Here is a 27,161-nt window from a genome sequence, read left to right as displayed (position 1 = left end):
TGGAAAGTTTCGTCGCCGGAGACCGCCGCAGCTCGCCGGAAAAGTCGGGTCGGACCGTCCGGGTTCGGGTCGGGTCAGCCGGATAATTTCGATTCTGAAGGTAGCAGCTGAGAGAGAAGAGAGAGAGAAAGCAACTTCCGAAAATGGAAGAAATGAAAATAGTAAGTTTCCAACTTGGGAAACTTCTATTTATACCAAAATGGAAATTCCTTCCAATGGCCATAACTTTCTCATACGAACTCCGATTCTCGCGTTCCACATGTCCACGAACTCGTATCGACGCGCTCTACAACTTTCGTGAAGGAAGTTTTCGGAGAATCCCAACGAATAAAAAGTCAATCTTTGTCAACCCCCCTAAAACCATATTCTTCAATTAATTATTCGCCCGAAACACTTCCGCTCCATCCACGAGCCACGAAACCGTCCAATAGTTATAAAATTAATTCTGGAAAATCCTCGGAAAATAATTACGAATTTCCGGGGCATCACATGGAAGAAGCTGTAGAGTGAGTTTGACTGGTGCAGTGAGCTTCACTGCTATTGTTGGAGCTAGATTGATGCGTACTGTAAGCTTATTGTTGAAATTGTGGACTGCTATTAAACTTGTTTTGAAGCTTTAGTTTGTTGAAATCTATTGTTCTATGCTTAATATATATCATGGTATCATTGGATTTGTTGAGGTGAACTGTGTAGGACTGGTTTGGTTCATATATACTACATCTGCAGTTAATGTTCTTATTGGAGAATTGTTTGGATGTTGTTTTAGCATAGCTTTTCCCAATGGAGAATATGATCTGTGTTTGTTAATGGACCTCCTTTTTTTTTTTTTTTTTTTTGCATTTTTGTTTTTGGATTTGCTTAGCCTAAATGTATATCGATTTGTTTTTCTTCATATATTGTGGTATATTTTTCTGTCTTGTTATTGGATTTTCTTACCTAAATGTATATCGATTTGTTTTTCTTTATATATTATGCTATTCTGTTTTGTCCTTGTTATTGAATTTGCTTAGCTTGAATATATGTTGATTTTTTTTCTGCATCATTGCCTGATATTTGAGCATGTATATATGTAAATAAATTGTTGTCGGTGATTAAGAGTACCAAAGTTTGAATTGGTAGAGTTTATGGAACTTAGTGAATGCATGTAGGATATGTGATTGGGGTTTTGTTGCTCGATGACTTAGTTTTGGTTTGTGGTATTTGTTTAATGTAGATGGATAGGTCATGGGCGCATGCTGATAGGAGATCTTATGAATATAGTGACTTCACTCAATTTTTATTAAGTGTGTTATTATATTCATGCCTCATTCACCAAAATGATTAACTGATCCTTTTGATATAATAAACTGATTTCAGTGGGAGAGGAGAGGCAGCAGCCAATACACCCAAGCGGATATTGATCAAGTGCGAAATGAGTGGGGAAAGTCTGTTGTCAACACATATGTGCACGAGTCATGAAGTAGCGCACTTGTTGGTACATTTTAGATAAGGAAAGCATCTTTTTTGTGCTTCTCTGCTGGTACGTTGTCAAGCACCATGTGTGGCATGTTTTGGAACAATATATGTACATGTATAAGCTTTTTGATGTCCCAAGTAGATGTACTAAAATGCTTTTCTTGTGTAAAATGTTGGTTTAAATGATTAGGAAATGCACTCCTTTTGCTTTATATGAATCATTTGATTATTTGCAATGTTTGTATTTGATAGAGTACTGTTCATTTGGTAAATGGACCAAATGAATGCACAATCTAATTCTGGAATGGGATGTTTAAATGATCACACAACAGATTAGATATAATGATCACTGCCTGTTGTCTGAATGGTTAAAAATGGGACAAAAATACATTGTAATCAATCATATCACACATCGGTTTTTAACGAATCAGTGTCTTCTGATTTACACTCAGACAATAGAATTAATTGAACTCTGTTGTCCTACAAGTTAATCACACAACAGAAGCAATTGAACTCGGTTGTCCTAAGGTTAATCACACAATAGATATAGTCTAAGAACTGAAGTTTGAAGAGCAATCAGACAACAGATAAAATAAAAAAAATGTTGTCTAACATGCTTAACATACAACGGTTGCAAACTGGCACTGTTGTCTGAAGACGCCCCTCAACTACTGCGCAGCTGCGCGCTTGGCATATGCCGAGCTATCACACAACAGTTATAACACATACCTATTGTCTGTGTGTTTATCACACAACTGTGTTCGCTCACTCTACAACGGTGGGTCTCCAAATCCCACAACGGTTTTCTGCCGTTGTCTGATAACAAAATTGGTGTAGTGTGGGCTTGAGAATGGCTGACTGATCTAAAAAAACAGCAGGTAACATGTGAAAATGATAAACTTGGGCCTGCAAATATTGGGCCAAAAGTGACTAAAAAATAAAACGACCCAAGAACTGAAAGTTCGGCCCACTCAAAAACCGAACCGGGCCGACCCGAAATTTCGGCCCACTCTTTTTTTATTTGGTGCTTGGTTTGGATTTGGGCCTAACCGACTATTCCGGTCAAAAAACGGTTTGGGCCTAAGACCGAACCGGCCCGACATATGCCCAACCCTATTACAACAAGAGAAGAGTGACCGGTTATACATCGATATACTATTTTCTCCAAATTTATCTTTAGTAATATATATTTTTGAAATATTCACGTGAATCCATCTCATAATGACTTGGTTGACCACTTGACCTCAATTTTTAATAAAAGAATATTAAATTTCACACTAAGTTTGTTCCTCTAATTTATTTTCTCATCTCTCATATATAATTTTTTTTAACGGATAGCTAATGATTGCTTATATACAATGAAAAAAAAATCTGATAAAAACCTAGAGAACGCACTGGAAAACTAGAGAATGTCGTCGCCTGCTTTTATCTCTGTCCGGCTGCGCCTTGGCGCCGGTGATGGCCTCTGGCCTAGCCGGCGCATGTGGGTGCGGCCGGACGGGTGTCTTGTTTCATGGGCCTGTCTCGACCTCGAAAGCTAGGTTCGGGAAGTGGTGAGTTTTTCCTGCTATTTCAGTCGAAGGGGGCGGCTATCGTGGTGATGGGCCAGGATCGAAGTCGGATCGGATCGGGGGCTAGTCAGATAGGCGTTTGGTGGTAGTCCACGGTCCGCAAGCTGGGTTCCATGGCTGGCTGGAGTAGATCGACGGCTTGGTGTGTTTGTTGGCGATACTTGGTCGTCGGATGCAGATCTTCCCTTGCTCGGTTGGTGTCAGGTGAGGATCACGGCGATTGGCGCAACTTTCCGATGGTCGGACGATGACACTGAGTCGATGATGGCCCGACGCCAGTGGAGGGATGAGGCAGTGCAGACACTAGTTTGGACCGAGAGGGTTGGCAAAGACCCACTTGCTGGATTGGTTTCTTAGGCTAGGATTCTGCCTATGGGCCCAATCTGGGCTGGAGTTTGGGGTTGGGTTCCTTTTGTGGGCCCTACTTCAGATTTTATTTTATATATAGTTGTTATTTACTTATGTTGCATAGTTTGTTTGCTCTTTTTGCGAGCAATAAGTCCCTACAGTAGCTATGTAGGGCTAGTCGGGCTTTGTGCCCATGTGTGCACTCTAAGTGTCTTGTCTGCTCTAGATAGGCGGCGAGTTCCTTGGTTCGTCAAATGGTCGCTACCGCCTGGTAGCAGGGTGAGACTAAGTGTCATCAAATCTATTCTAAGGCAACAACATAGTAGGAAAGCTGTGCTTATGGTAATTATGCTACGTTGTAATCGGGTTACATATCGAATTATCTTTCCGTTATGTCACCATCATATTAAAGCAAATGGAGTAGCCAGTAGAGCACTCTTTGCTAGTTGGTACTTGTTAGAATACATGTGTTTTGTAGAGATTCCTCATACTATTTTGAAAAATACTCTAGATGCTTATTGTAATCAGAGGGTTAGGCTCAATGTCCCCCCCTGTATTCGACAGTTTCATTAATCAAGGCTTGAGGGCAGCCGCATCGGCCCTTTATTTCTTTTTTAAAAAAAATTATAAAAAAAAAAAGATTGCTTATATACATTTATATTCAAACTCTCCTTTGTCACTAAAATGTTGAGATATTGAGGTCTGGTTTTTAAATAAAGTAAAAGCAAACACAATTATCCCCAGACACATGCACAGATATCTGGTTTTCAAAAACTACGTATACGTACGTGGGTATTGTGTTTGTGTCTAGCTGCTTTCAGAACCCTAAGTAGAAACATGAGTATGACATGAGAAGTTGGTTTTGGACCAAAACTGGTTTTGAGGGTGCTAGCTAGTTTTGAAGCACCGGAGTGTTGAAAACCCTAATAAAAATCATCATACTATTGATGGACAGAAATACAAAACCATGACTATACATGAAAATCTTATCACAATATATCATACCAGAAAAGACGTAAAGATAGAGCATAACACCAGAAAAGAGATATACAAAATCAAAAGCCCTTTGGCATCAATTTGGAGTTTGCTATAGCATGAAGCAAAAGTAAATTTCGCTACTGCTAGCAAACTCGATCGTATTAGGAAGATATACAATACGTACAGATTAAACATGTCCTATATATATCCTTCACTTCCGTAACCTTCAAGTTCCTATGCTAGCTTTTGTTTTCACCAATAGTTTCTGCTTCCTCTCTATACTTCTTATATATGTCACTTTTGTAGAAATCTCTTGTCCTATACACCAAAACCAGTGAACTAAGAGCACCGAAGAACGTAACCGCAGCTAAAATTGTAAAAGACAACCAATAACAATGTTTTCCGAGGCAAGTCAGCTCCTTCACTTGTGACCTAGTCAATCCTCTCTTCGCTAGCTCTTTCTTCGCCTCTTGATCGTAAAGCTTTCCAGTGAGCTGCACATTTAGAAGATAAGACCCCAAAGGACTCGCTATTTGCCCACAATTGAACAAAGTGGAAAAATGCTTGAGTCCAAAGAGCTCGGAAATTATTGCGAATAGCAATGGCAATTGAGCCCCAAACGAAAACCCGATGATTATTGATGCCAGGTAGAGAGAACCGGGGGTGGGAAAGGCGATGAGAAGGAGGCCAACGCATGATAAGAGGAGAGAAAATGTCATCACTAAGGGACGGGGAATTTTGTATCTCACTAGCAGGCTTTCGGAGAAAAACCCTGAAAAGACTCTGCCAAAGTAATTCCAGATGCTAACTAATGACACAAAAGTTTTCACTGTTTTAGTTGGATATCCAAGCGACTCACCGATTTGCCCAAAGTTGTCTACCGCGGTCAGGCTAGAGCCGAGTCCGCATAACGTTGCAACGAACAAAATGATCATGTCCAAACTTAGGAGTGCTTGTAAAATGGTGTAGTCTTCACCTCTTGGAGGTTTATTGCATATGTTAGCAAAACAAGCTGTATCGTCTTTTTCCTCTTTTTTCTCTTGTTTAATTTCTTGTGTTTTCTCTACTCTAACCTCAATAGGAGGATCAATAGGTCGTTTCATTTGCTTCCACAGCACTAGCTCTTCTCTAATGGCAATTCCAAGAGGGAAAAACAGCAACAAAACAGCCGCGGTAGCACTGCCAGCATAGGCGGCGTGGGAGAAATTAAACCATCTTTGGAGTAGACTTATGGTCATGAGGAACAACGCAAGTAAAACAGACATGTAGAGGAAGTGGTAAAACACATTGAGCTCGTTCGGTTGCCTAATAACTTTCATTGGACGAATTGTGTACACAAAAACTACTGAAATCGCGGCCGGGAGCCACGCAATAAGTAGAATCAACGATTTCGCATCGTTTCCGTAGATGGCCAAGTAAAGCTGTGTCAAGATAGCTCCACTGAGCCCAACGAAGCCCTTGAGTAAACCAAGCATGACACCTCGGCTTTCAGGGAAGTTCTTGACACAGGTGACAAGAGCTCCAGTGTTTGCGAAATTTTGAGAGTTAGCTCCAAGGCATATGTACAGACACATCTGCCAAACCTTAGGCTTGGCAATTTTTCCAGTGACGGCCAGCCAAATCATAAAGTAGCCCACAAAATTCATGGCTGCTCCGATCAGGAGCACAAACCAAACGGGGGTTACTTCTCCAATTAGTCCCGACAGAACTCCAACATTTGCACCAAAATCTTTGGCGAAACCTAACAAGTTGATGTCTTCTTGGTCATAGCCAAGAGAGGCCTTGATCTCTTTGGAATATGTACCGTAGAGATATGTAGCACCAGCTCCGGCCATAATGAGGAAGGAAGCGAAAACGCTGAACCATCTTCCAGTGATCACATGCACTGAGAATCCAAGGAAGTCCCCGCCTCCCATCCCACCGTTACCGCCCTTAGAACTGGTCATTTTGGAAATTAATTAGTTAGCAATATGTACAGAAATGCATGCATGCATGTAAGAAAAGATGGGTTTGGATCGAAATTAAATAGAGTTAGAGATTCATTAAGGGATTTAAAAATGGTTATTATAATGAGAGACTAATTAAAGCAGTGGATGCCACAGAATGGGCTACAGTTAAGGCTAGAGAGGAGGGTGGACGAGTTTGTGAGCCGTTGTTTGTTTGGAGACTATATTGTACGAATGGAGTGAATTTCCACTTCTACAATACCGGGGATTTCTGAAAAAACAAAATAAAATAAAAAATTACTGGTGTTAGAAAAGAGTGAGAGATCGACTACGGTTGATCAATATCTCACTGTCATAGGAACTCTACAAAATGGAACTCGACACGTGTCCGTCCCGAGATGAAAGCATAGTATACACTGCCATTAGGTGCGAGTGATGAATTTTACAGATAGATGTATCATAAATGATATTATGAAAATAAAGATAAAGAAACGTGAAACCACAGTTTTCTTTCTTATGAAATCCATGTTTGAGGTATTTCATCGAAAATTATGCTTCTTTTTTTTTTAAAGAAATTTAGGGATCAAAGTTGCAATTCACTCAAAACTAGTGAATAGATCATCATACTAATGAACTTATTGACTTCATTACCCATACCGTCAACAATGGATCCCTAAATCCATATATTATTCTGACAATAGAAAGACTAGGAAGAGTAGGAAACGCGTTGTGGTATTGTCCTAGACAGCCGCCCTTCCCATAATTTTACCTTGTAGAGTCTCTATGATCGAGACATTTCTAAGGACAGTTTATATAGTTACCCCTCAGTAATGTAATTAGTTTCTTAAAGATCGTAATCTCTGCATTGGGACTCTTATCGATTAATTACTTGACAAAACTTGTCTTCATTTTCCATTTCACTCTTCCAAACTACGCCTAGTCAATGATTCGCTCATTCATAAGCATCTTCAACATATAAATCATGGCCCGTTTGATTAATAATCTCATTGCTCATATATGTGTAGGCAATGGAGTAAATGTGGTCTGAGTTCCCATCAAACAAAGCTCTTATTGGGAATATATATGTTCAAATTAATTTGATGGGGGTTGGGGAGAAGACTGGAATTGATGGAATGGTTGGCAGTGTCGATCGAATATTGGGGTTTGAAAGGTTGGCAGGCAATGTCTGGCAAAGATGGGATTTGGCAGTGTAGGGAATGGAGTGGAAGGTAATATTGGTGGCAGATGCTATGGGAAGTGTTGGTATTGAGGCAATGGAGATATAAATGTATTACTCATCCATATGAATATATGAAAATATATTAAATACTAAATTCTGTTCCCTCTTATACTTTTCCTCTAAAATCATTTCAGTCTCTCATTTAATTTCATTTAAAAATTTCCTCACCTCTCAATTTCTACTCAGTAGGTTCATTTCGTCCAGATGCTCTATTAACTGGCTGACGTGGCACAAATTTAGATGACAAGTCAGTGCCATGCATGTAAGTGTAGTGGATGGTAAAATGTCGAGAATAGCTTTGGCCTCCCTCTTTAATTTTTTAATATTCTTCTCTTTTTTTCTTCTTACCGCATACCTATTCTTCCTCTTATTCTTTTACCCAAACACCTAGCTTACCTTGACAAGAATGAATCCATTTCCAAGATTAAGTGATGACCCGGTCCCACCCACTATCCACTTCAACAAAATCGCCACCGCCCTCAACGTTGTTCTTCAATTTCTTGAAAGGAATCGAATTTTAAAAACTCAATCTTCCCCTTTCTCTAGAAATTAATGACCATATCAAACAACAAATACACTATCTCTCCTAAACCATGCCACAAAGAACCCAATTCGCAACCCCGAAGAATACCGTTCTTGTACCTTCGACCACACAGTCGTCGACGTCGTCTTCATCATCCTCATCATCGTCATTCACCATGTGGTTGTGGGTTCGATTTCCACAGATGGCGCCAAATGTTAAGGTGTGATTCCGAATGGGTGGAGAATGGATGGCTTCGCTGAGTTGAACTTCCCTTGAGATCTTTTAGCAAAGAGAGAGTCTGGAATGGTCCAGACTTCACTCCTCCGATGCCTAAGTCATACGACGCTGGGACCCATGCTAGTGATTGGCTCCAGGGGATCGTATCTGCCCATGTGTACGGATACACGTATTCCTCTTGCCAAATTGTGACCGTACGAGCACAGCCGTGTGCCCAGTAAGTGGACTCGCCAACACACCAGTACCCCAATGGAGGAATATTGATCCGAAAGTTGCTATTACCCAGGTAGTAGAATAGATGCCAATTGCAACTTTGATATGTGCTTGGACAGGATCAAAGCCATTCTTGATTTGATGCCCTTTAGTGTCCAAAAGAGCTCGCTAACAAAGTTATCATCTTTGAGGCCCGATCGGCCCAATTATATATTATTGAACACAATCCCATTTGTTTTGACGCTTCAGTTTTGTCGACACCCAATTCAACTTCTCCTCGGTTTAAAGTTTTTCCAGATCTTAAGTTACGGTCTTGGCTTTGTTCTCTCTCCATCAAATTTTCAAACCCAACAAAATTGAAAAATGGATTCATCGCAAATACGAAAAATCGAGCTCAACCTCCCAACCAGGATGTCCAAGTTGACTATGCGACTTGACTCGTTCTCTAGCTTGTTCTAGGAGATCTCGAGTCTCTCGTCACTGTCGAAGACCTCGACATGCAGCGATATATTCATACCATGTCGATCGTCAGTGAAGGATCACAAGAATGACAAGAACGAGGTTGCTAAGATTAGAACTTTTCGGGTTTGATTTGTCGCCTGTGAAGGACGACAAGAATGAGTCTTATCAGAGGCTGCTGAGATTGGAATTTCCTGTCTGATTTCAATTCATTTTCTTCTTCTGCAGGTGGAGGAGGACATGTAGTGTGTGTGTGTGTGTGTGTGGGAGGGGGAGAGAGAGAGCTGGATGGCAGCAACACAATCGTAATAGAGGCCAGGGGTATTTTTGATATTTTACCATCCACTTGGTGTCTCAAGTTTGCCACTTCAGTGACTTAAAAGAGCATTTTGACGAAGAGTTAATGGAGTGGGTCTATTTGGTGGAAATTGAGAGGCTATAGATTTTTTGGATGAAATTAGAATGCTATGGACTGCAATGATTTTAGAGGCAAAGTACAGGGAATAAATATATTTTAGTCCAAACATTAAATTAGCAACCTACTTGATTACTCATCCATATTAAATACCATAATTTTATTATAAATATACAAGCTTAGAGATGTTGCATTGTAAGTAAGTTTATTATAAGTTACTTACTCTATGTAAAAGTTTCATTCAAATATGAGATTTTATAAATATATTTAATGTGATTTCGGGGTAAAAAACTCCAAATGATACATGTATTATTGCGAATGTATTTTTTGGTACTTACAAATTTTTTTTTTACCTCAAGTATTGCACCATTACCAAATATAGTATTTTTGTTAACTTTGTTGTTAAAATGAGTTACGTGGCATGTATTTGGAGTGGTAAAATGATTTGTGCAACCGCATATACTAATTCAAGTCAACATTTCCTTACCAACTCATTATTCCTTCCGAAAATACAGGGTTTCTCTCCAAGAGGATTGGGAGTGGTGGTGGCGGCGGGGGGTTTGGTTGGGATGGTGGTGGATATCTCGTGGTGGTTTCACCATGGGGTGTGCTACAATGGTGCTATGATTATGGTATCATTTCCATGGAATTTTTGTATTTTTTTTTATGGTCAAGGTAATAGGAAAGCACTCCTGCACATGGTTTGGCGGTTTTGGATCATGGTGTTGAAGGGAGTAATTTTCTTCTTGAAATTGGCTTCGAAGAGTTATGGTGATTCCTTGCCTAATGTGCCATTGTTTTAACGTTATTCTCGAGGACTACATGTGTTATTATCGGTGGCTTCTTCTTGTCAAATATGACGACGATTCATCATTGCACGCAGTCTACCTGTTTGGAGACATGGTGTTAAAGAGGGTGACATAGTTGTTTTCAATGTTAGCGACGAGAATTTACCGTGACTCTCGGGATTGGTCTCGTTCTGTATCTCAAAAAACGGGCGTTTAAGGTGGTTAAGAGTTGGGCCCACTTGGTTCATAGAAGTCATCAGTTTTGATTTCGGTACTTCAAATTTAAGGAAATTTCGGAGAAAGTTTCGATTTCGGTGGAAATTTCAGTTAAAAATAAAGAAATCAAATTAATTGCATTTATAAAATGATATTTTTGAATGAAACTTTTACATAGACTAAACTAATAATTAATCTATTTATAATGTAACATCTCTAAAATTATACATTTATAATAGAATTATGATATATATGGACAAGTAATTAACTAGTACTGTAGTAGGTTGCTAAACTAGTGTTTTTATCTATGTGTATTGATAATGTAAATATGATTTACTTTTTTTAATAAGTAGAAAATTACAAGGGGGTGGGGTGGAGTACGTAAAACCAAAACTCCGTGAATGAAAATGAACAAGAACAACAAAAGGAATATAAAAGCTACTATGATGTGGTTTGAAGTAGCTGGTTGAACTGTTTTCATTTAGTATCATACGATACTGCTCCCAAGTACATGAATTTTGGAAATGATTTTCGTACTTCATCACATGGTTATTGTATGTGTACGTGTTGTTCACTTTTCACATGCAATCCATATATCGGATATTGTGAAATTACCTAATATGATGTTACAGTGTATGAAGCATACAATATTTGAGACGAAGCAAAAAGGAAATCATGTTATGGTTGGAGCATTCAACTTCGTAGTAGAAAAAAAACAAAAAGGCTTTTTTGTTGTATTCAACTTGATTGCAAAAAAAAAAAAAAAAAGTCAAAATCAAAATCTCATATTTTCTCTATAAAAGTATGAAGTAAAAATTCATTGTAGGTGACATAAAAATTTAACATAAATTTTAGAGAAATTTCGGACAAAATTTCGGTATGAATTTTTAAATATATTTTGTGTGTGTAGATATTTCGGAAATTAAGAATTTCGTGGAAATGTATGGAAAGGGAAACTTCTAACGGAAATGATATAGCATATGAATTTAGTTTCGGTACTTCAAAATTAAGGAAATAAAAGGCAGTTTAGGAGAAATTTAAAACTTTGGTTTTTAGGGGTAGAGTGAGGAATCTATATCCACCACCGATCATTCTCATATTATGTAATCTTGCTAGTATTGAATAAAAAGTATTTTTATTCTTAAAAAAAAAAAGCGTATAAAACAGTAAATTTTGTATACAATCATAGATATTTCGAAAATATATCCAACTTTTTTTTTTCACGATGCTCTCTCTTTCTCTAGAGAGAAAAAACCTAAGGCTGCAACCTACCTTGATTGGAGGCGACTGTACTGCAAATCTATTGACTCTCGGCAGAGAGGTTTTTCGGCTAAGCAGTGGCTCGGTTACTTGGGGTTGGAAGGGTGGCGGCTCGCCTCTTTCTTCTTAGCAGCGAAGGCGAATGGTTTCGTCAGTGCCCCATGATGGCGGTCCGATTGGCTGCGAAGGCTCAAAATTTTCTCTCATCGGTGTCAAGCGGCACTGGGCCTTTCACTCTGGGCGAGGTCGGATGGGAACTGGTTGATGGCTGGGGTCGAGGAAATCTAGGTTCAGATCCGATTGGGGAAATTTTGGAAGTGATGAATGGCTGTGATCGAGCAATCTCTGAGGGTGTCGTGAGTGATCCCGAGGGCTATGCTAGATCAAGATCGGGTTCAAGCAGAGGAACTGCTGTGGACACGATTGTGTTCGGTAGCTTTTGTGAGGAGGACGGGGTTACTGAAGCGGCGGCTCTGACGGGGAGTGTCGGCGGCGGCGACGTGGCTGGAAAGATATGTGTGAGCTCATTGGGTTAGGGCTTTGGTTACCCTACTCTTTGGGCCTGCATTTAGAGTGGATGGGTTGCATGGGCATTGATATGGTTTGTGGGCTGGATTACCCTTCTGCTATGGGGCTGGATGAATTGGGTCTCTATGGCCCATAGTACTTTTTAATTTTTGTTTGGGTCGCAAAAACCAGAGCCTTAGTTTGAACCATTTTATGTAAGCTTCGAGGTTTATAGGTTTTTGTTAGAATAATGGTGCGTGGATTTCCTAAAAGGTGAGTGTATTCGGAATTTTTTGGGATGTTGTTTTTCTAGAATAGGGTTTCATGAGGTTCTAAGAAACAATTTTTTCTGTCGACCTCATAGGGGTGTTTCGTTTTTGTACTACTTACTGAATTTTAATGAAAATGCTGACTTATTTCCATAAAAAAAAAAAAAAAAAAGATATTTCGACAATACATTTTTATCGAGTAAATAGTATATTTACCGGATATAAATAGCATAGCCCGTAATATTTTCGGGTTTTGGGCCTCTAATAGTACAGAGAGAAGAGTAGTGAGGACTGTGAGGCTAACCCACGATGAGCAAAAGGCAATAACCGCGCCCTTTTTAAGCAGCCACAAACTTTTGGCGCTTCTCACCTTCTGAAATTTCACAACCCCCAGAGAACACGAAACGTTTCGTCAACAGATGATGGACTTCGATAGCCTTCTCGACTTCGAGAGCGACGAGCCAGTCCTCAACCCCCCTCCTAAGAAAAGGTGGCTCTTCTCTTCTCTTCTCTTCTCTTCTCTCTTTTTAACCATAATTCTAGTCTTGACTATTCGGATTCACCACTGTTACTTCAATTTGGTATTTTAGGTTTTCTTGCTTTCTCACTTTACTTTCTTGATTCATTTCATTTTTTGGGTAGGAAATTGCTCTCTTGGAACTTAAATTTTTTCTTTTTCTTTTTCTTTTTGACCTTTTCAACTCTTGAGGTCGATTGGACGTGATTGCTGTTTGAAATTGTTGGACTTAGAGTGGAAAAATGACAGCCCAGAACTTCAACATGATCTTTTTTTCCATTTAAAGTTGTAGCAGGGGATTCTTATGCATATACATTAATGTGAAATTGGCATTATAGGATTGCCAATATGGTTAAATGATGATATGTAGTGATTGAGTAATGTCTCGTGTTCGTGTTGTATTAGGAAGAAAGTTATTGGGCTGGATGATCTTTTGACTGATTTCTACAAGGAAGAAGGTAAACTTGTTGAAAAGGCCAAGGCTAGGAAAGCAAAGGCCAAGGCACGGCGGAACAATGATTCGGATGAAGAGGATGAACACAGAGAGGCTTCCCTCTCTCAACTTGTTGATACGTGCGAAAACCAGGCAGATAACCTCACCTGATCTAATTTTTCCATTGTTATTCGTATATCGCATTTCTTCTTTGTAAATGACAATATATGAGCTCTTTAATGCAGATAATAGAAATAGGTGGCAAGGAGGATAGCTTTTTGTGGGGGATATGCGTTTTCGGAGACCAGGTTTATAATGAATAGATACAGTCAATATTGCATTACTTGATGCTTTCTTATTGTTCTAGACTTTGAGTCGGGAATTGATCTCTGAATAATGGTAGTTTCTTTGTTCTGTTGTGAATTTGTAATTGTAGAGAACCCCACCTCCCCTTGCTTTTCCTGAGCTGAAAAGTTGCACAGTCTTGCAGTCTTTCATGAAAAACAAGCTCAATTCTGAGTTTGAAATCTGTACGGACAACGGTGAGCTATACTGCCTGCATTCTATTAGTTATCTCTGGTCATTCATTTTGAACAGGCTCTTTGGCATCAACATAAGTGATCCTGTTGTGTATACTATTGTCTGTTAGAGTCGTCTGTCCTTCTATAATGCGTATACGTGAATTCTTCAAAATGCTTTTTTCAGGAGACACTTTGCTAGAAGGGTTATTAGTAAATGGCTGGCTTTCAAAAGTGGTTCTTGCCAGGGGTCATGTGGAAAAGTCTGTAGCCATGTGGACCTTTAATTTGAGTGAGTTTGTCAATTATAACTTTCCTTTTGATACACATGAAATTTGTTTTGATGCATTTACCCTTTTGTTTGTCAGTGGCATATTCATCAAATGAAGAGTTGAGGACATCTGCATGTGACTTCTGGTGTGCTATCCTCTCATCCAAAAATGAGGTGAACTTGATCTTTCTTTTGTTCCTTCGACGAAATGTCGAGTTTATGACATTTTACACAGAGTTCATTTTGGTGATTTATTCTAACCAGGTTGATCTACTGCATGTTAAAATCGATTGGTTCCCTAGCTATTCTGAGTTAAAATTGGCTCTTGAAAACTATGGTTTTCTGTTCAACTCTTCGAATATGGAATATGTTGATTCCAGTAAGTTTTCTTACCTTCATTCAGTTTTTATGACAGGATTTTTGTTTCATAGATAGGACTACACATCGTTTCTTCTGTGGTAGAATCTGTGTTGATACTTGAGGTACAGTAAAATCAAGAGGTATTCTCTGCTTTCAAAATGCATGTAAGAATTGTGTTGGCTGCAATGATGTTGATGTTAGAGCCATATGTTTACTTGCTATATTTCCCTACCCTTGTTCAACCTGGGCATAGAAATATACCTAGTACATATCTGCTGCATATTCAGTTGACCTACCCACCAATAAACTGACAGATGCTAAACTCCAGTCACATGTCTTCTTTTTATTAATGAGATGAATACATTTGTAATGTTATTGCATTATTGTATTATTAGTTAAATATTTTCCAATTCTTTCCTTTTATTATGGATATATCACCTGATGCAATATTCCAAATGGGTACAATGTCCCAATTTTGCTTGCCTTTCAGTTCTTGGTATACTCATAGTACTTAAAAATTTCCGTCCAGGTTCTGGTCATCAAGGTCCAGCTCAAAATATTAGAGCGTGGATCAAATATGCAACTACTTCTTGTCAAGTGAGGTAAGCAACAACCAAAAAGTAGTTTGAAAACCGACAAGCAATTCATTTTCATGTTACAGTCATGGCTTGAACAGTTGATTTAGAGGTTGGTAGTGGTTATTGTTCTTAACATATACTATTGTTGAAGGCTGATTTGAGGCATTTAGCCTAAATTAACGTGTTAGCCTAAATAGGTCTAACTATACAGCTGATTACCAGAGCAATTTGTCCTGTAATTCAATATAAAGTCGTCTACTCCTTTCATTTAAATAGGCAATATAATGGATCTTCTTTTCCTAAAATTTTTCTTTTTGAGTTTGTAAGTAATATGTTGTTAAGCCTAACCCACCACCACCCAGACTACTGCGACCACATCACCACACAAAAGGAAAACTAGAAAAGATGGAGGGCAACTTCTTACATATTACTTTTCCACTGAATCCTCTTTCTCAGATCCCATCTGGATTCTTACCTACCTTAGATCACGTCTCTGTCCTTGGCTTGTTGTACTTCAGCCCCTTTGCGTCACCAAAAAGACGATTATGTCTTTATGTTTATGATAGTACTAGATTAAGGACCGAATTAATTTCAAATGGCCCAACCTGTCCAAGTATATCTAAAATTTTCTCATTTTTTTAACAGTATTTTGGTTTAAATATGATGGTTATCATTAGTATATTTTCAGCCATAAAGATGCTTTTGATTTTATCTGCAACAAGTGGGAGTTTCTTGATATCTGCTGTCCAGCTTGTGGGGATTGTCATTGATATAGGCTGATTATTCGTCATTTGGTCTAATGGTTGATTATAGGCACATGATGCTTAAATTTTGCTCTAATCTGTAGAGCTGATAACCAGATTGTAGAGCTCTAATCATTATCCATTTCAGTGAACTAAGGTCAGATAGTGATCTACATGCAGATCACTATTGATCACCAGATTGGATAGTGATTTGCGTGTATTTTATTAATGAAGTCTTAATAGAGTGAACTAAGGTTCTTAGTTTAAGTTAATGATGAAACTGCTTATGAGTAGTATGTTTGGTTGTTGTTGTTTTATAAGGTTGTTATGTTGCTTATTTATCAACAGGAGCAAAACAGCTATATATTTGACCTCGGAAGCAGAAGAGTTGATGGAAGTTATAATTTATCTGTTTTTAGACCGCCAGCTTCAAGGTCTGTTTGTGCTTTTGCATGAATGCTTGCAGGCAGCTATCAGTTACTTCACAGACAATGAATGGGAATCTAGCTGTGAGAAGATAGCAAAATCTCTTGCTCGCAGGTAATTGATTCTAGTGATTGATTTCTTTTGATTCACTATATGTAGTGTGATTTAATTTTGGCCAAGTGTAATGGTGCTAACTCGTTCTTCCTAGTTGAGCAAGAGTTCTTAATCAATTAATGGCTTTTTGCACCTTTTGTTAATGATCCACTATTATATCTTACACCTGCCCTGAATAGTGTTTATTGTCAAGTTTTCTCAGGGTATGTACAAAATTGGTTATGGGCATCAGTGACTGTAATTGGTGTCAATCAGTTTAACACTCTTATGGGAATTTTGTAGAAACTGTGGAGTGATGTAGTGAAGGGATTTGTTCAGACAGATAGCGTGCATACATATGATAAAATTTTATCTTCATATATCATGGTTGTTGGTTACTAGGCATTTTTGGACTATTTTAGAACGCCAAACTGGAAATATTTTTCAGGTTTTGGGTTGCTATTTTAGTACTTTGCTGAGATTACTATGCTATTTAAATCTGCATGTTCATCTTTGTGATGGTTAAAAATACAGAAATAAAAAACAAAAACACGAAGAAGGAAATAGAAGGAGAGTTAACATATGAGTTTTCCTGTCTCAATATTATCTCCCTTTTGCTGTTTACTTTTCTTCAGTTCCCCACCTATAGGGTTGCTGATTGTGTGATATGCAGAATCCCCAAGGATGTGAACTGCTTAAGAATTGTGGAATGCATTTCGGGAGCCAATTCTCGCAGCAAGCTGTTTAGAAGTGTGGTTGCCTATCAAATCCTTCATGGTTGTTTTGATTATAAGGTAGTGAACCTGACTACAATATTGTTGAATAATATTAGGCAATATACTTTTACTCCAAAGTTTACCAACTACTTGGTCCAACAAATCAAGTTGACCGCTAATAAAGAATAAAAGACACTTCTCAATGTTATAAGACTTATAGGTTAATGAAATATTAAAATTTCCTGTTTCTGGTTTATTACTTTCATGCACATATTTTTGTAATCTATTTGCAATGTCTTGAATTGTGGTATAGTCATATCCTACCCTCAACCTTTTAAACTCATTCAGATAGGAAGGTACTTTTCTTTATTTTTGTTCTTTTTATGAAAAAAGAGGTACTTTTTTTTTTTGTAACAAAAAAAAAAAGGTACTTAAAGATATCTGGAAACAGATCAAATTTATTGTTTTATCATAAAACCTCAGATAGGAAAATTTATGGTGTGTCATAGGTTGGCATATCTTGTAGACATTTTGGTTGATTTAAGAAATGTAATGTACTAGGATCCATATACGGAAGAGTATTTAGAGCCCAAGTATTAAAGCATATAATCCATTCAGCATAGTTTAAGCTTTTGGGTTATTGAATAGCTATAGAAGAGATTTGTGGTTCACATCTTCAGTAAATTGCTTTCAGATCAATTTGAGAGGTGAGAGAAGAAAGCAATAAATACATGTTGGCATGAACTATGAATAACAACTAGTGATGTACATGTATTAAAGTTCATTGTGTGCATGTGTGTTGCTTATTAAATATCGCTCTTTTAACTCCAAAAGACGTTATTACCAGCTTAAAATTACTGCAAATATGGTATATTGCATCTTAAGTGCATAACACACTGTTCCCTGATTTACTCCATCTCCTCAGGCCCAGGATGAAGTAGAGATCCTAAATTTGCTAGTCTCAATCAATGTGAAAGACAAAAACTGTGATTTCTTCAAGGTGTATGTATACTTGGTGTTGACCGAGAATTGGCTCTTGTCTAATCAACTGAGTGAAGACAAGCAAGTATTGAATGAAATGTGGCGCCTGTACTTACGAAACTGTTCTTGCCTGATCGCCAGTACAGATTTGAGATCTTTTGCCTCTAAGGTTTGAACTCACACTTAATTTGTTTCTCCTTAGACTTGGTGAGTGTATTGAAAGTATTTTTTTCTTGCAGGTCCGTAATAAGGCTGCATATCTCCTGCAAGGCACCATCACCCAATGAAATATCAGAAAGTTGAAAGTATGTATATCATCCACTGGAAACTAAAAACAAGAGTATAAGGAAGTCAAATAGATGCATGTACTATCATCCACTCTTTAGTGATGTCTGATGGTTAATCATTATGTTCTATGAATTTGTTCTCAGCAAAGGGCGGTGATAGGAAGAAGCAGGTAGAACATGCCCTTGATTTGTTGAAGTGTGTAGATTGCTAATGACTGGGAGCTGTATTCACGACTAGCTTTTTTCTGAGGATGTATTTTGAACCATAATGGGGCTTGCCTCTAGTAGTAGTTCCAAGGGAATGTTCTTTTTGTTATGTATTGGTCAATTTTGTAGATGTATGATACTTGTTTGGAGACAAATGCAGAGTAAGAAAGGCCTATTCCCTACTAAACATGAAATCGCCTTCAAACCCCTAAAGTATGTGGGATTTAAGTTTGCTAATCAAAAGGATATGAATCTAATTCAATTGCCTTTCTGGCGTTTCCAAGATTGATTTTATGTTTCAGAGTGTATTAAAAGTCAGAATCAAGACTATAGATTGATATTAGCGAATGTCTTTCTCGTTCTCCCCTCCACTTTCAGAAGGGTTTATGGTTCAGTTTATGTAACCTCTAAATTGAGTTAGTATGGGTCTCAGTTAATGTTTAATTACTCATAAGTTTTAACCATATTAAAAATGATGAGAAGTCCTGAGATCATTGATCTTGTTATATCTATTGCTGGGTTTTTCTAGTTGTTTGTATTACCAGTACGGCATTTATTTAGATTGTTACATCACTTAATTACGGTGCATCTTGTTGTGCTTCTACATGGTAAGTTTTATATTTGTTAATGAACTTGCCAATCTTTGTTCAAAAGCACAAAAAAAAAATGAAATTTTTACATTCAAATTGGAAAAAGAGCTTTTAGCATAGATATCAATATAACAACTTTGATAAATATTTGTACCGGTGACACAAATTAGAAATTTGTTTCTTCCATCATTTATCCTTAAGTAGTCTCTCTGGCCATACATCCAATCTTTATCCTAAATATAGTGTCTCTAGAACCTCCTAAATAATCCAATTGAACTTGGACTAGGTTGACCAAAAAAAAAAAAAAACAAGGCTCGGGACGTTGAGATATTCAAAATCAGGTATGGATAGCTATCCCCACTTTAGATTCGGAAAGCCGTTGGGAACCGAACCTCACTCCAAGCCTACATTACCACTTTGGTCTCATTTCTTTTTGGGTATCCCAGCCACAGTTCAAAATTAAAATTAGGGTTTTCCTTCTCCGAATTCACTCTCTCCTTCCCTTAATTTTCCCAATTCCGAATTGGGTCTCTCTCACACTCCTCCGAGTGCTTCTTCTTCTTTCTACCCAATTGAGATCCCTCAATTTCAATTCAGGGTTTGAGAGGCGCCAGAATGGGCACGAGATCGTCTTTCAGTACCGTAATGCGGCCGAAGCTCGCTGACGTCACCAACTTGCCGGCTCCTCCGAGAATTGAAAAGCCTCCCGAAGTTTCCATGGGTGATAAGGACCGTGTTGAACAGCTCATGAGGGTAAACTCTCTTTCTCACTTTTGGGTCCTCTTCAGTTGTTTGCGGTTTCGTTCAATTTTTCTCAGTTGGGTTTTTCTTTTTTTTTTTGTGCTGTGAATTTGTGTGACCAGGAAAGAATGGCTTTGATCAAACTCGTCAGCGAAAGGAAGTATCCTCTTTTTTTTTTTTTTTTTTTTTTTTGTGCTGTTTTGTATTACATTTTGCGGGTGGTATGTTCTGTTTGGTGAATGAGATTACTCCAATGAGAAAATATGAATTTACAGAGTGATGGGTTGAGATGTATAAGAACACCAATCAAATGGAGATACTGGGTTTTCCTTGATTCCTTTTTTTTGAATAGTAAAATCATTGAATTGAGTGGAGCTGAGTTGCAGAAACTGCGGGTTAGTGTTCAGAAATTGCAGCTGCAAAATTGGAATCTTGCTCGATCAAACAGCGTAATGTTAGCGGTATGGTTGTTGTTTGCATTGATTAGTGTCTTAAAAATCTTTTGTACGAGTAATGGTTTATGTGGTTGCCTATGGTATTTACTCTCTTTTGTTGATTTTGCAGGAGCTTAATTCAGGAAGAGACAAGGTGGGTTTGTCTATGACCGAAATACAGCACAGTCTCGCTTTGTGAAGTTCTGCCTTTTCATCATATCTGTCTTTTATTTATGTGCTTTCGGTTATACCAGGTAAAAACACTACAGCATGAACTTCTATGCAAGGAGGCTTTACTTAAGGCAAAGAATTTTGAAATGCAGGTCAGCCCTTAATTTGGATTGCACAGTTAGACTAAACCAACTGTCAACCTTGGACTTAAATGAACATCAGTAATTATATTTTACTTGTGTGCACCTTGCTTTGTTGCATGAGTAGTGTTTCTCCAGAAGAATATTTTATAAATCAAAACTCGTATCTAGGTTCTGGATCTGTTACTCGAGGAGCACTCTCACTGTTTACTCTATTAACCCAATGCTTCACTTTGTACAGTTTCTTATGCTCTTTTAATTGATTCGTTGTATGCTGCCACTCATAACTAGCTGCAATTATCACTGATAAGAAAGTAATTCAGTTCAAATTCCAAAACCTTTTGATAAACCTTTGATTTGGCCCAATAGCAGAATTGGAAACTGTCCCATGCATAATTTAGAGTTTGCGCATCAGTTCTAGAAGTAAGTATATGGTTGCATCATGCAAAGTGTGTTTGTCTTCTGGCACTGTGTTGTACTTCTCTTCTTAAAATACAATAAAACTGAAAAATAATCAGAAACATTCTGCAGTTTATGGCAAACAATGCAAATTGAGGAGAGTGAATGCCAATATTCTAACTTTCTGCACCTTTTGATAAAAAATTAAGAACTATACTTCTGCGTCCACGGTTATGATGTCAATAATACTCCTGCAAACATCCCTCACTCCTAGAAATGTAGAGCAACATGGATGACTTAAAAAAAAAAAAAAGTGTTAATTATTTAGTCGGGTATCTGATTTAAATGTTGCCATTCAGCAAACTTCTGTTTGATTTTTAGTAATACTCTCTCATCTTTCAGGGAAAATCAGAGATGAAATGTCAAAATGCTGGCTCTAAGGTACTTAAGTTAAACATTCAATTGCACATTTGTATGTTTTTAAAGCAACCTTAAGAGTTCCTTGCCCTTTTGTTACTGAATGCCATTTATTTTTTTATACTATAGTTCAAGGAAGCAGAGGAGGCAACTTTGCATGAAGCGGATAATGATGACAAACCACGTATTGGCAACAAGAGGCGTGCAACAAGAAGTCAATGTAGACTTTGCTGATGTGATTTTGTTATCTGTGTTGTTTGCCTTTTCCCTACCTTTTGCATTCTCCAGGTTAACATATGCACAATTTCTTGCAGCTCTGGGTGCTTCTACTAAATGCCAAAAGGTAGAACAATCCCTCACTTTACAGGGAAAAGAAGAGATGAAATGTCAAAATACTGGCCGTCAGGTATTTAAGATACTTGGTAGCAAATCTGGGGTTGTTAAAGCCTTCATAGTTACTTAGATTTATATTACTTACGACCATACATTTCTATTACTCACAACCTCCTTTTTTTTTTTTCTTTTTTTTTTTCAGCTCAAGGAAGGAGAGGAGCCAGCTTTGCAGGAAGCTACTAAGGATGACAAACCATGTGTTGGCAACAAAATGCGTGCTACAAGAAGTCAATGTAAACATTGATGATATAATTTACTCGTCTGAATATCTATAGCTTTTCTCACTTTCTTTTGCACCCTCCATGTTAACATATGTACTTGCTATCTCCTGCAGCTTTGGGCACTTCTACTACATGCCAAAACATTGAACAGAAAGACAAGGTTGAGAATAGAAGGTTAGTTGATATCTTGTGTTATGTGCAGCTCTCCGGATAGCATATATTGTTGAATGTAGATTCAGTTGTGTGCACTCATTCATATGCAGTCTGCCTATACACTACATCCCAAAAGAAATATTTGTGGGATGCACCTTTTGGTAGATAATCTTTGATTCTCTACTTCTCTACTCTTCAGATATTAACTATTTCATCACATCTCTAGAACATAATGTTTCTACACAAAAATCGTACTTTTTATCTCAAGTTATTATATTTTGATGTTTCTGCTCTTTAAGTATTAATTATTTTGTCACAGCTCTAGAACATAATGCTTCTACACAAAAACCGTACATTCTATCTCAAGTTATTATATACTCTCCCCAATGCATATTGTTTATTGTTCAGGCGGAGTTTGAGGAGGCAGTCTTCTAGATTTAAATCCCATGAGGAAGAACAGACAGAAAACTTGTTTGAGATAGAAGAAGCTAAATTTCCGGAAAATCCAATGCTTGAGGATGATCCCATTCCCTCCATTTCATCTACCAAGCAAGAAGAGAAAGAAGATAGCTGCGCTGCAAAGAGTGAAGGAGTATCACAAAGATCTTCAATTGGAAGACCATTGTGCAAGGCAGTTAAGAAGGATACCGAATTTCCCGAAAATTCAATCCCTAATGGCGATCCCACTCCCGTAATTTTATCTACCAAGAAAGAGAGAGAAGAAAGCGGTGCCCCAAAGAGTGAAGGAGTATCACAGAGATCTTCAATTGCAAGACCACTGCGGAAAGCAGTTGAGAAGGTTCAGTCCTACAAAGAACCTCCACTCCATGTCAAAATGCGGAGAACAGAATGACCAGGTCAGAGTCTAAATGCTGATTATTTATACCCTTCAGCTGAAAAGAGGTTGTACAAGTACAACTAGAACTCTTCTAATCGTTGCTTGTGGTCATGAAAGCATAATTAGATTAAATGAGAAAGCTGTGATTATAATATCTCGTATGGGAAACTCTGTAATGAACTAGACTGTATCAAAATCTAGGGTGTTCGTTAAAGTTTTACTCCTTGTAAGTTGCAACTACTATATGTCAACTGGCAGAGAAAAATAGCTATGTTAGAAAATTCTCGTAAGGAATGGAAACCACTTTCAACTTTCACGAATTAAGAGAACAAGTGGGATATATTGCAGCATATGAATTCTGGATTGTGCAATATTCAGGTATATTGGAACTCATGTACTTACCTCTATTGCTCTAAAACTCAAAATATCTATTTTGGAACTCACTTATTTCGTCTAAAAGAAAACGTCCATAGATATAGAACAAGCATTTTATTCTCCATGTGGTTGGTGGTCACAATACTTTTCTTTGGGACGATTTCTGCACCATTTGACCTCTAACTCAGAAACTGGAGCAGGCTAATAGAAGGATCAAACTGGAGTTTGCCTCCCTTGATATCTGATGTGGGGCTTGAATTTTCCTTGGCTAATATGGTTCCCAATTCCAGTTCTAGTGACAAGCTGCACTGGCTTCCAATTACATTTGGAACCTATAGCTTAGATATTCAAAGAATGAGTTTCATCCTTTACCGGCAATCAGAGGCAAATTGACCACTCTTGAAATAGTAATTTGTTACATCCTCCAGCTCGTTTCGTTTGCGTTATTTCAAGGGTTGCTATTAGTTTACTTTTTTACTCGCAGTTGGCAACTACATCAACTGTCCGAAGATAATCCAATATTAATATTAGTGTGTACGCAATTCTCTCATTGACTACGGAAACCAGTTCCAAGAGTTGGAAGAACAAGTTTGTATCCTTTACTCGATGATTGCAGCCTATACATTCAGGTCAATATTAAGATGAAGTGGAACTCATTCATTTCTTCTCAATAAAATCCTCTAAGACATGGAACATGCTACTTATTCTCCATTTGATTCTGGCACCATTTGTGGCTACTTATTCCCCATTTGATTCTGGCACCATTTGTGGCTCTAACTCAAAAATAAGAGTAGGATATCATTGAAGCTTTTGGCCGTGGAACTAGCCTTCCTTGGTTTCTGATGTGTTGCTTGAACTTTTCTGATCGATGAATTTCGGTTTTCATCATGATCCAGACTGTTTATCTTTTTATTCCCCAGAACAGTAAAAAATAAAATGCCGAAAACTAGTTCCATTGGAAGCCATACATTATTTTCAATTTAATGACATTGATTTAGCTAATTTTTTTTTACAAGAATCTTCCTCAAAGACATACGTAACAGATCTACAGATTTAGATTATGAGACTCATCTTAACATTAGTATATGCATCAGTATGTTTTATACCAAATAAAAGAAAACATGATGATGATAGCATGGTGATACAGACAAGATCAAAATGTGTGATAGACAAGTGAATCTTTAATCAGATTGCACTGCATTTTATAAAAGAGCTTCATTTTCAGAAGGGCTCGTGAGCTTGGAACTAAGCTAATGGAGTATAGACGAAGACGACATACGTGGAGCCCCTGTAATCCTAAACGCACAAACAAACATCTTTTTCCCTCGAGAAAATATTAGAAACGGGGGGGGGCGTCACATGCAACCAAAACGGAGTAACCGGGACAAACGGGGCCGTCATGTTGTCACATTTTCGAGACCTTAAAACCGCGTGAGATCACGGACTGTTAATGGTTTTAGATATTTGTAGGAATTAATTAATCAATAAGTTAAACATAATGCACCCAAAATTCTACACCTTTTTTAAAGTCACTTGAGCACTCAACCTTTTGAAGTGTACGTATGTTGATTCATTCAACTCCCTCTATTGTATTACTTAGTCCTATATTTTATTTTATTTTTGAATAAACCTAAATTGAGTGCCAATTTCATTCATCACATGCCAGAGCGGTCATTACATATCATTCTGCTGCTGCTTTCAACTAGACATATCAAGAAGTGTGGTGGTACCCACAGTGGTACATAGAAATAGGTCCACTCATTATACATCAAATTTGTAGATAATAGCGTAAATCCTCCTTCAGTATGACACATAAAGTGCCGCTGGAATAGATCCCTAAAAAATTTAGGAAATTATTGAAAGTAAATAAGCTACTAACATAGGATCCCTGAAAACTCTCTTGTTTTTATGGGCCTAGGGCAAAACCCAGCCCAAATCACAAAATTAGAGAACAACCAAAAGAATAGTGGACTCAAAGCCTAGCAGGCTGACTTAACTCAAGCCTGACCCCATTCCTTTGCACAGCAGCCAAACATGCCCTGCTCTAGCGCCGTGTCCGAAGCCAGCTCTACCAGAGCCTGTCATTGCCGATCGCGGGTGCCCTCACCGGAGCGCCTCCAACCACCCATGAACCCCAAATTGGAAAACCAAGCAAACCTGAAATGAGTTCACTTGAAAAACCAAATCGATGCGTCCATCAGAGGTCGGTGTCCCTACTTGGAAGGAAAGCATATTGAGATTCAGCCTCCTCCCACTCTAAGCTGCCGCACACAACCCATAAATTGAACAACCAACAACTAGTCACTGTGATCCAAAGAGAATGAACCAACCAATTGCCGAACCATCTGCCAATGCTTCGAGTAGCTGCGATCCCAAGAAAATTGTCCTGAGCCTTAGCCCTCATCACCCGTTCGGCAGCGAACCACAAACGACAGGAAGACCAGAGGCCAGCCCAGCCCCCGTGTGCTGCCGGACGAGTACGATCGAAATAGAATGACGCTTTAGAACCCTAGGGGCACGTGCAACGCGTTCCTTTCTTACGTTTTCTTCTGGTTAAAATACATTTAGTTACTCATATTGAGATTATGTTGAGTGGTATATATTCTTGGATTATAGAGGTGAAATAAAAAGGTGTACACCTCAATTTGTTTTGTTTGCTTAATTATATTTGTTCAAAGTAAATCTTCAAGAAAATGTAGGATAAAGACTATATTTATATATATGCTGAGTAATATCAAACCGGTGGGATGCATGAATGTTTGCATTGTGGTGTGTTTCGTGATTCAACTTTAGTCTCTTTAAGGCAATTTGTCGAGTATATTACTTTATTGATACTAAATAAAACATGGAAAAATACTATTAATTTTATGTGTCGATAAAACTCCAAAAGGAAGCAATCACCTTCATTAGAGCATCATTAGCAGACTCTATATTTTGGCTCCTAGCTATTTTAGAGAGCATGTTTAGTTTTGGGTGGTGCTATTCACACACCCATTTTCTCTATTCACACACCCCTCTATTTTTCTATTACTTTAATTCAATTCATTTTTACAAATTACCCTAATTACCCTCCCTTGCAATTCTGATTTTTTTTCTTTTTTCTTTTTTTCTTTTTTTTATTTGACAAGTCAATCATGAATCAATTATCATCTAAATTGCAAAGTTTGTCCTCATACGAGTAGGAGGGGTGAGACGCAGTCTGGGGTTCCAATATTGCACCTAACTTATTAAAATTTCTCGTCTCTTATAAATTGGCAATAAACCATTTTCAGATGCATTCTGCAAATTTGGAAAATTTCTAGGTACAAAAAAAAAAATGTAGTTAGTTCAAAATTAATTGAACAAAACTTACCTGAGGGGCTAGACAAATGCAGAAACACGCATAATCAATGGTATAAAACCTTTAATATAATGTATTTTAGATAACTGTATTGAAAGAACACTCACCCATAAATAAAAGTTCGACAGTAGGTTGAAAAAAACACTAGACTTTGGAACATTATTTTCAGTATGTAACAAGTAGATCCTATGCAATAAAATCTCAAATGTTTCAAAATAGCATCCAAAGAAAATACGATAGCAGTTCAGTCAAAAGATTGTTGTTACGTAATGGCACTACAAATCTACAACAAAACATAAACAGAAAGAGCACAATGTTAGTCAATGCAGAGTTTTATAATGGATATCAGTAGTCACAGAAACTTTCTTGATTGCTTCCTCATCACTCAAAACTT

The 27,161-nt window shown here is 37.9% G+C and overlaps 3 protein-coding genes across 6 annotated transcripts; 2 read left to right on the top strand and 1 right to left on the bottom strand.

Moving 5' to 3' along the window:
- Positions 1 to 4,348: 4,348 nt before the first annotated feature.
- LOC112163781 (protein NUCLEAR FUSION DEFECTIVE 4) lies at positions 4,349 to 6,367 on the bottom strand. The gene has a single exon (XM_024300042.2). The coding sequence runs from the start codon at positions 6,296 to 6,298 to the stop codon at positions 4,592 to 4,594; it is 1,707 nt and encodes a 568-aa protein (XP_024155810.1). The 5' UTR covers positions 6,299 to 6,367; the 3' UTR covers positions 4,349 to 4,591.
- A 6,374-nt stretch (positions 6,368 to 12,741) lies between these two features.
- On the top strand, positions 12,742 to 18,660 carry LOC112201674. 3 transcript variants are annotated; one of them, XM_024342585.2, is made up of 13 exons: positions 12,742 to 12,915; positions 13,348 to 13,528; positions 13,621 to 13,683; positions 13,812 to 13,917; positions 14,081 to 14,185; positions 14,262 to 14,338; positions 14,429 to 14,543; positions 15,054 to 15,126; positions 16,194 to 16,385; positions 17,038 to 17,158; positions 18,006 to 18,230; positions 18,301 to 18,366; positions 18,493 to 18,660. In XM_024342585.2, the coding sequence occupies exons 1-12, from the start codon at positions 12,845 to 12,847 to the stop codon at positions 18,346 to 18,348; spliced, it is 1,377 nt and encodes a 458-aa protein (XP_024198353.1). In that variant the 5' UTR covers positions 12,742 to 12,844; the 3' UTR covers positions 18,349 to 18,366; positions 18,493 to 18,660. The 3 variants fall into 3 exon arrangements, with proteins under 3 accessions (XP_024198353.1, XP_024198354.1, XP_024198352.1); XM_024342586.2 differs by having other exon boundaries at positions 14,441 to 14,543; positions 18,301 to 18,660; XM_024342584.2 differs by having other exon boundaries at positions 18,301 to 18,660.
- An 854-nt stretch (positions 18,661 to 19,514) lies between these two features.
- Positions 19,515 to 23,433, top strand: LOC112165765 (SHUGOSHIN 2). 2 transcript variants are annotated; one of them, XM_024302404.2, is made up of 11 exons: positions 19,520 to 19,898; positions 20,009 to 20,046; positions 20,239 to 20,347; positions 20,451 to 20,474; positions 20,575 to 20,643; positions 21,433 to 21,471; positions 21,577 to 21,667; positions 21,762 to 21,853; positions 21,983 to 22,073; positions 22,175 to 22,235; positions 22,623 to 23,433. In XM_024302404.2, the coding sequence occupies exons 1-11, from the start codon at positions 19,761 to 19,763 to the stop codon at positions 23,065 to 23,067; spliced, it is 1,197 nt and encodes a 398-aa protein (XP_024158172.1). In that variant the 5' UTR covers positions 19,520 to 19,760; the 3' UTR covers positions 23,068 to 23,433. The 2 variants fall into 2 exon arrangements, with proteins under 2 accessions (XP_024158174.1, XP_024158172.1); XM_024302406.2 differs by lacking the exons at positions 21,762 to 21,853; positions 21,983 to 22,073 and having other exon boundaries at positions 19,515 to 19,898.
- The last annotated feature ends 3,728 nt before the right edge of the window (positions 23,434 to 27,161 follow it).

Source organism: Rosa chinensis, chromosome 5, assembly GCF_002994745.2.
Source record: "Rosa chinensis cultivar Old Blush chromosome 5, RchiOBHm-V2, whole genome shotgun sequence".
Lineage (NCBI taxonomy): Eukaryota > Viridiplantae > Streptophyta > Magnoliopsida > Rosales > Rosaceae > Rosa > Rosa chinensis.
This window is presented reverse-complemented; position numbering and strand designations above follow the sequence as displayed.

Excerpts from the sequence above, each read along its gene's own strand:
- LOC112163781 (XM_024300042.2), bottom strand. The coding sequence starts at position 6,298 with ATGACCAGTTCTAAGGGCGGTAACGGTGGGATGGGAGGCGGGGACTTC.
- LOC112201674 (XM_024342585.2), top strand. The coding sequence starts at position 12,845 with ATGATGGACTTCGATAGCCTTCTCGACTTCGAGAGCGACGAGCCAGTC. Across the intron at positions 12,916-13,347 it reads AACCCCCCTCCTAAGAAAAG|GAAGAAAGTTATTGGGCTGG; the intron begins GTGGCTCTTCTC and ends GTGTTGTATTAG. Across the intron at positions 16,386-17,037 it reads GCAAAATCTCTTGCTCGCAG|AATCCCCAAGGATGTGAACT; the intron begins GTAATTGATTCT and ends TGTGATATGCAG.
- LOC112165765 (XM_024302404.2), top strand. The coding sequence starts at position 19,761 with ATGGGCACGAGATCGTCTTTCAGTACCGTAATGCGGCCGAAGCTCGCT. Across the intron at positions 21,668-21,761 it reads GCGTGCAACAAGAAGTCAAT|CTCTGGGTGCTTCTACTAAA; the intron begins GTAGACTTTGCT and ends AATTTCTTGCAG. Across the intron at positions 22,074-22,174 it reads GCGTGCTACAAGAAGTCAAT|CTTTGGGCACTTCTACTACA; the intron begins GTAAACATTGAT and ends TATCTCCTGCAG.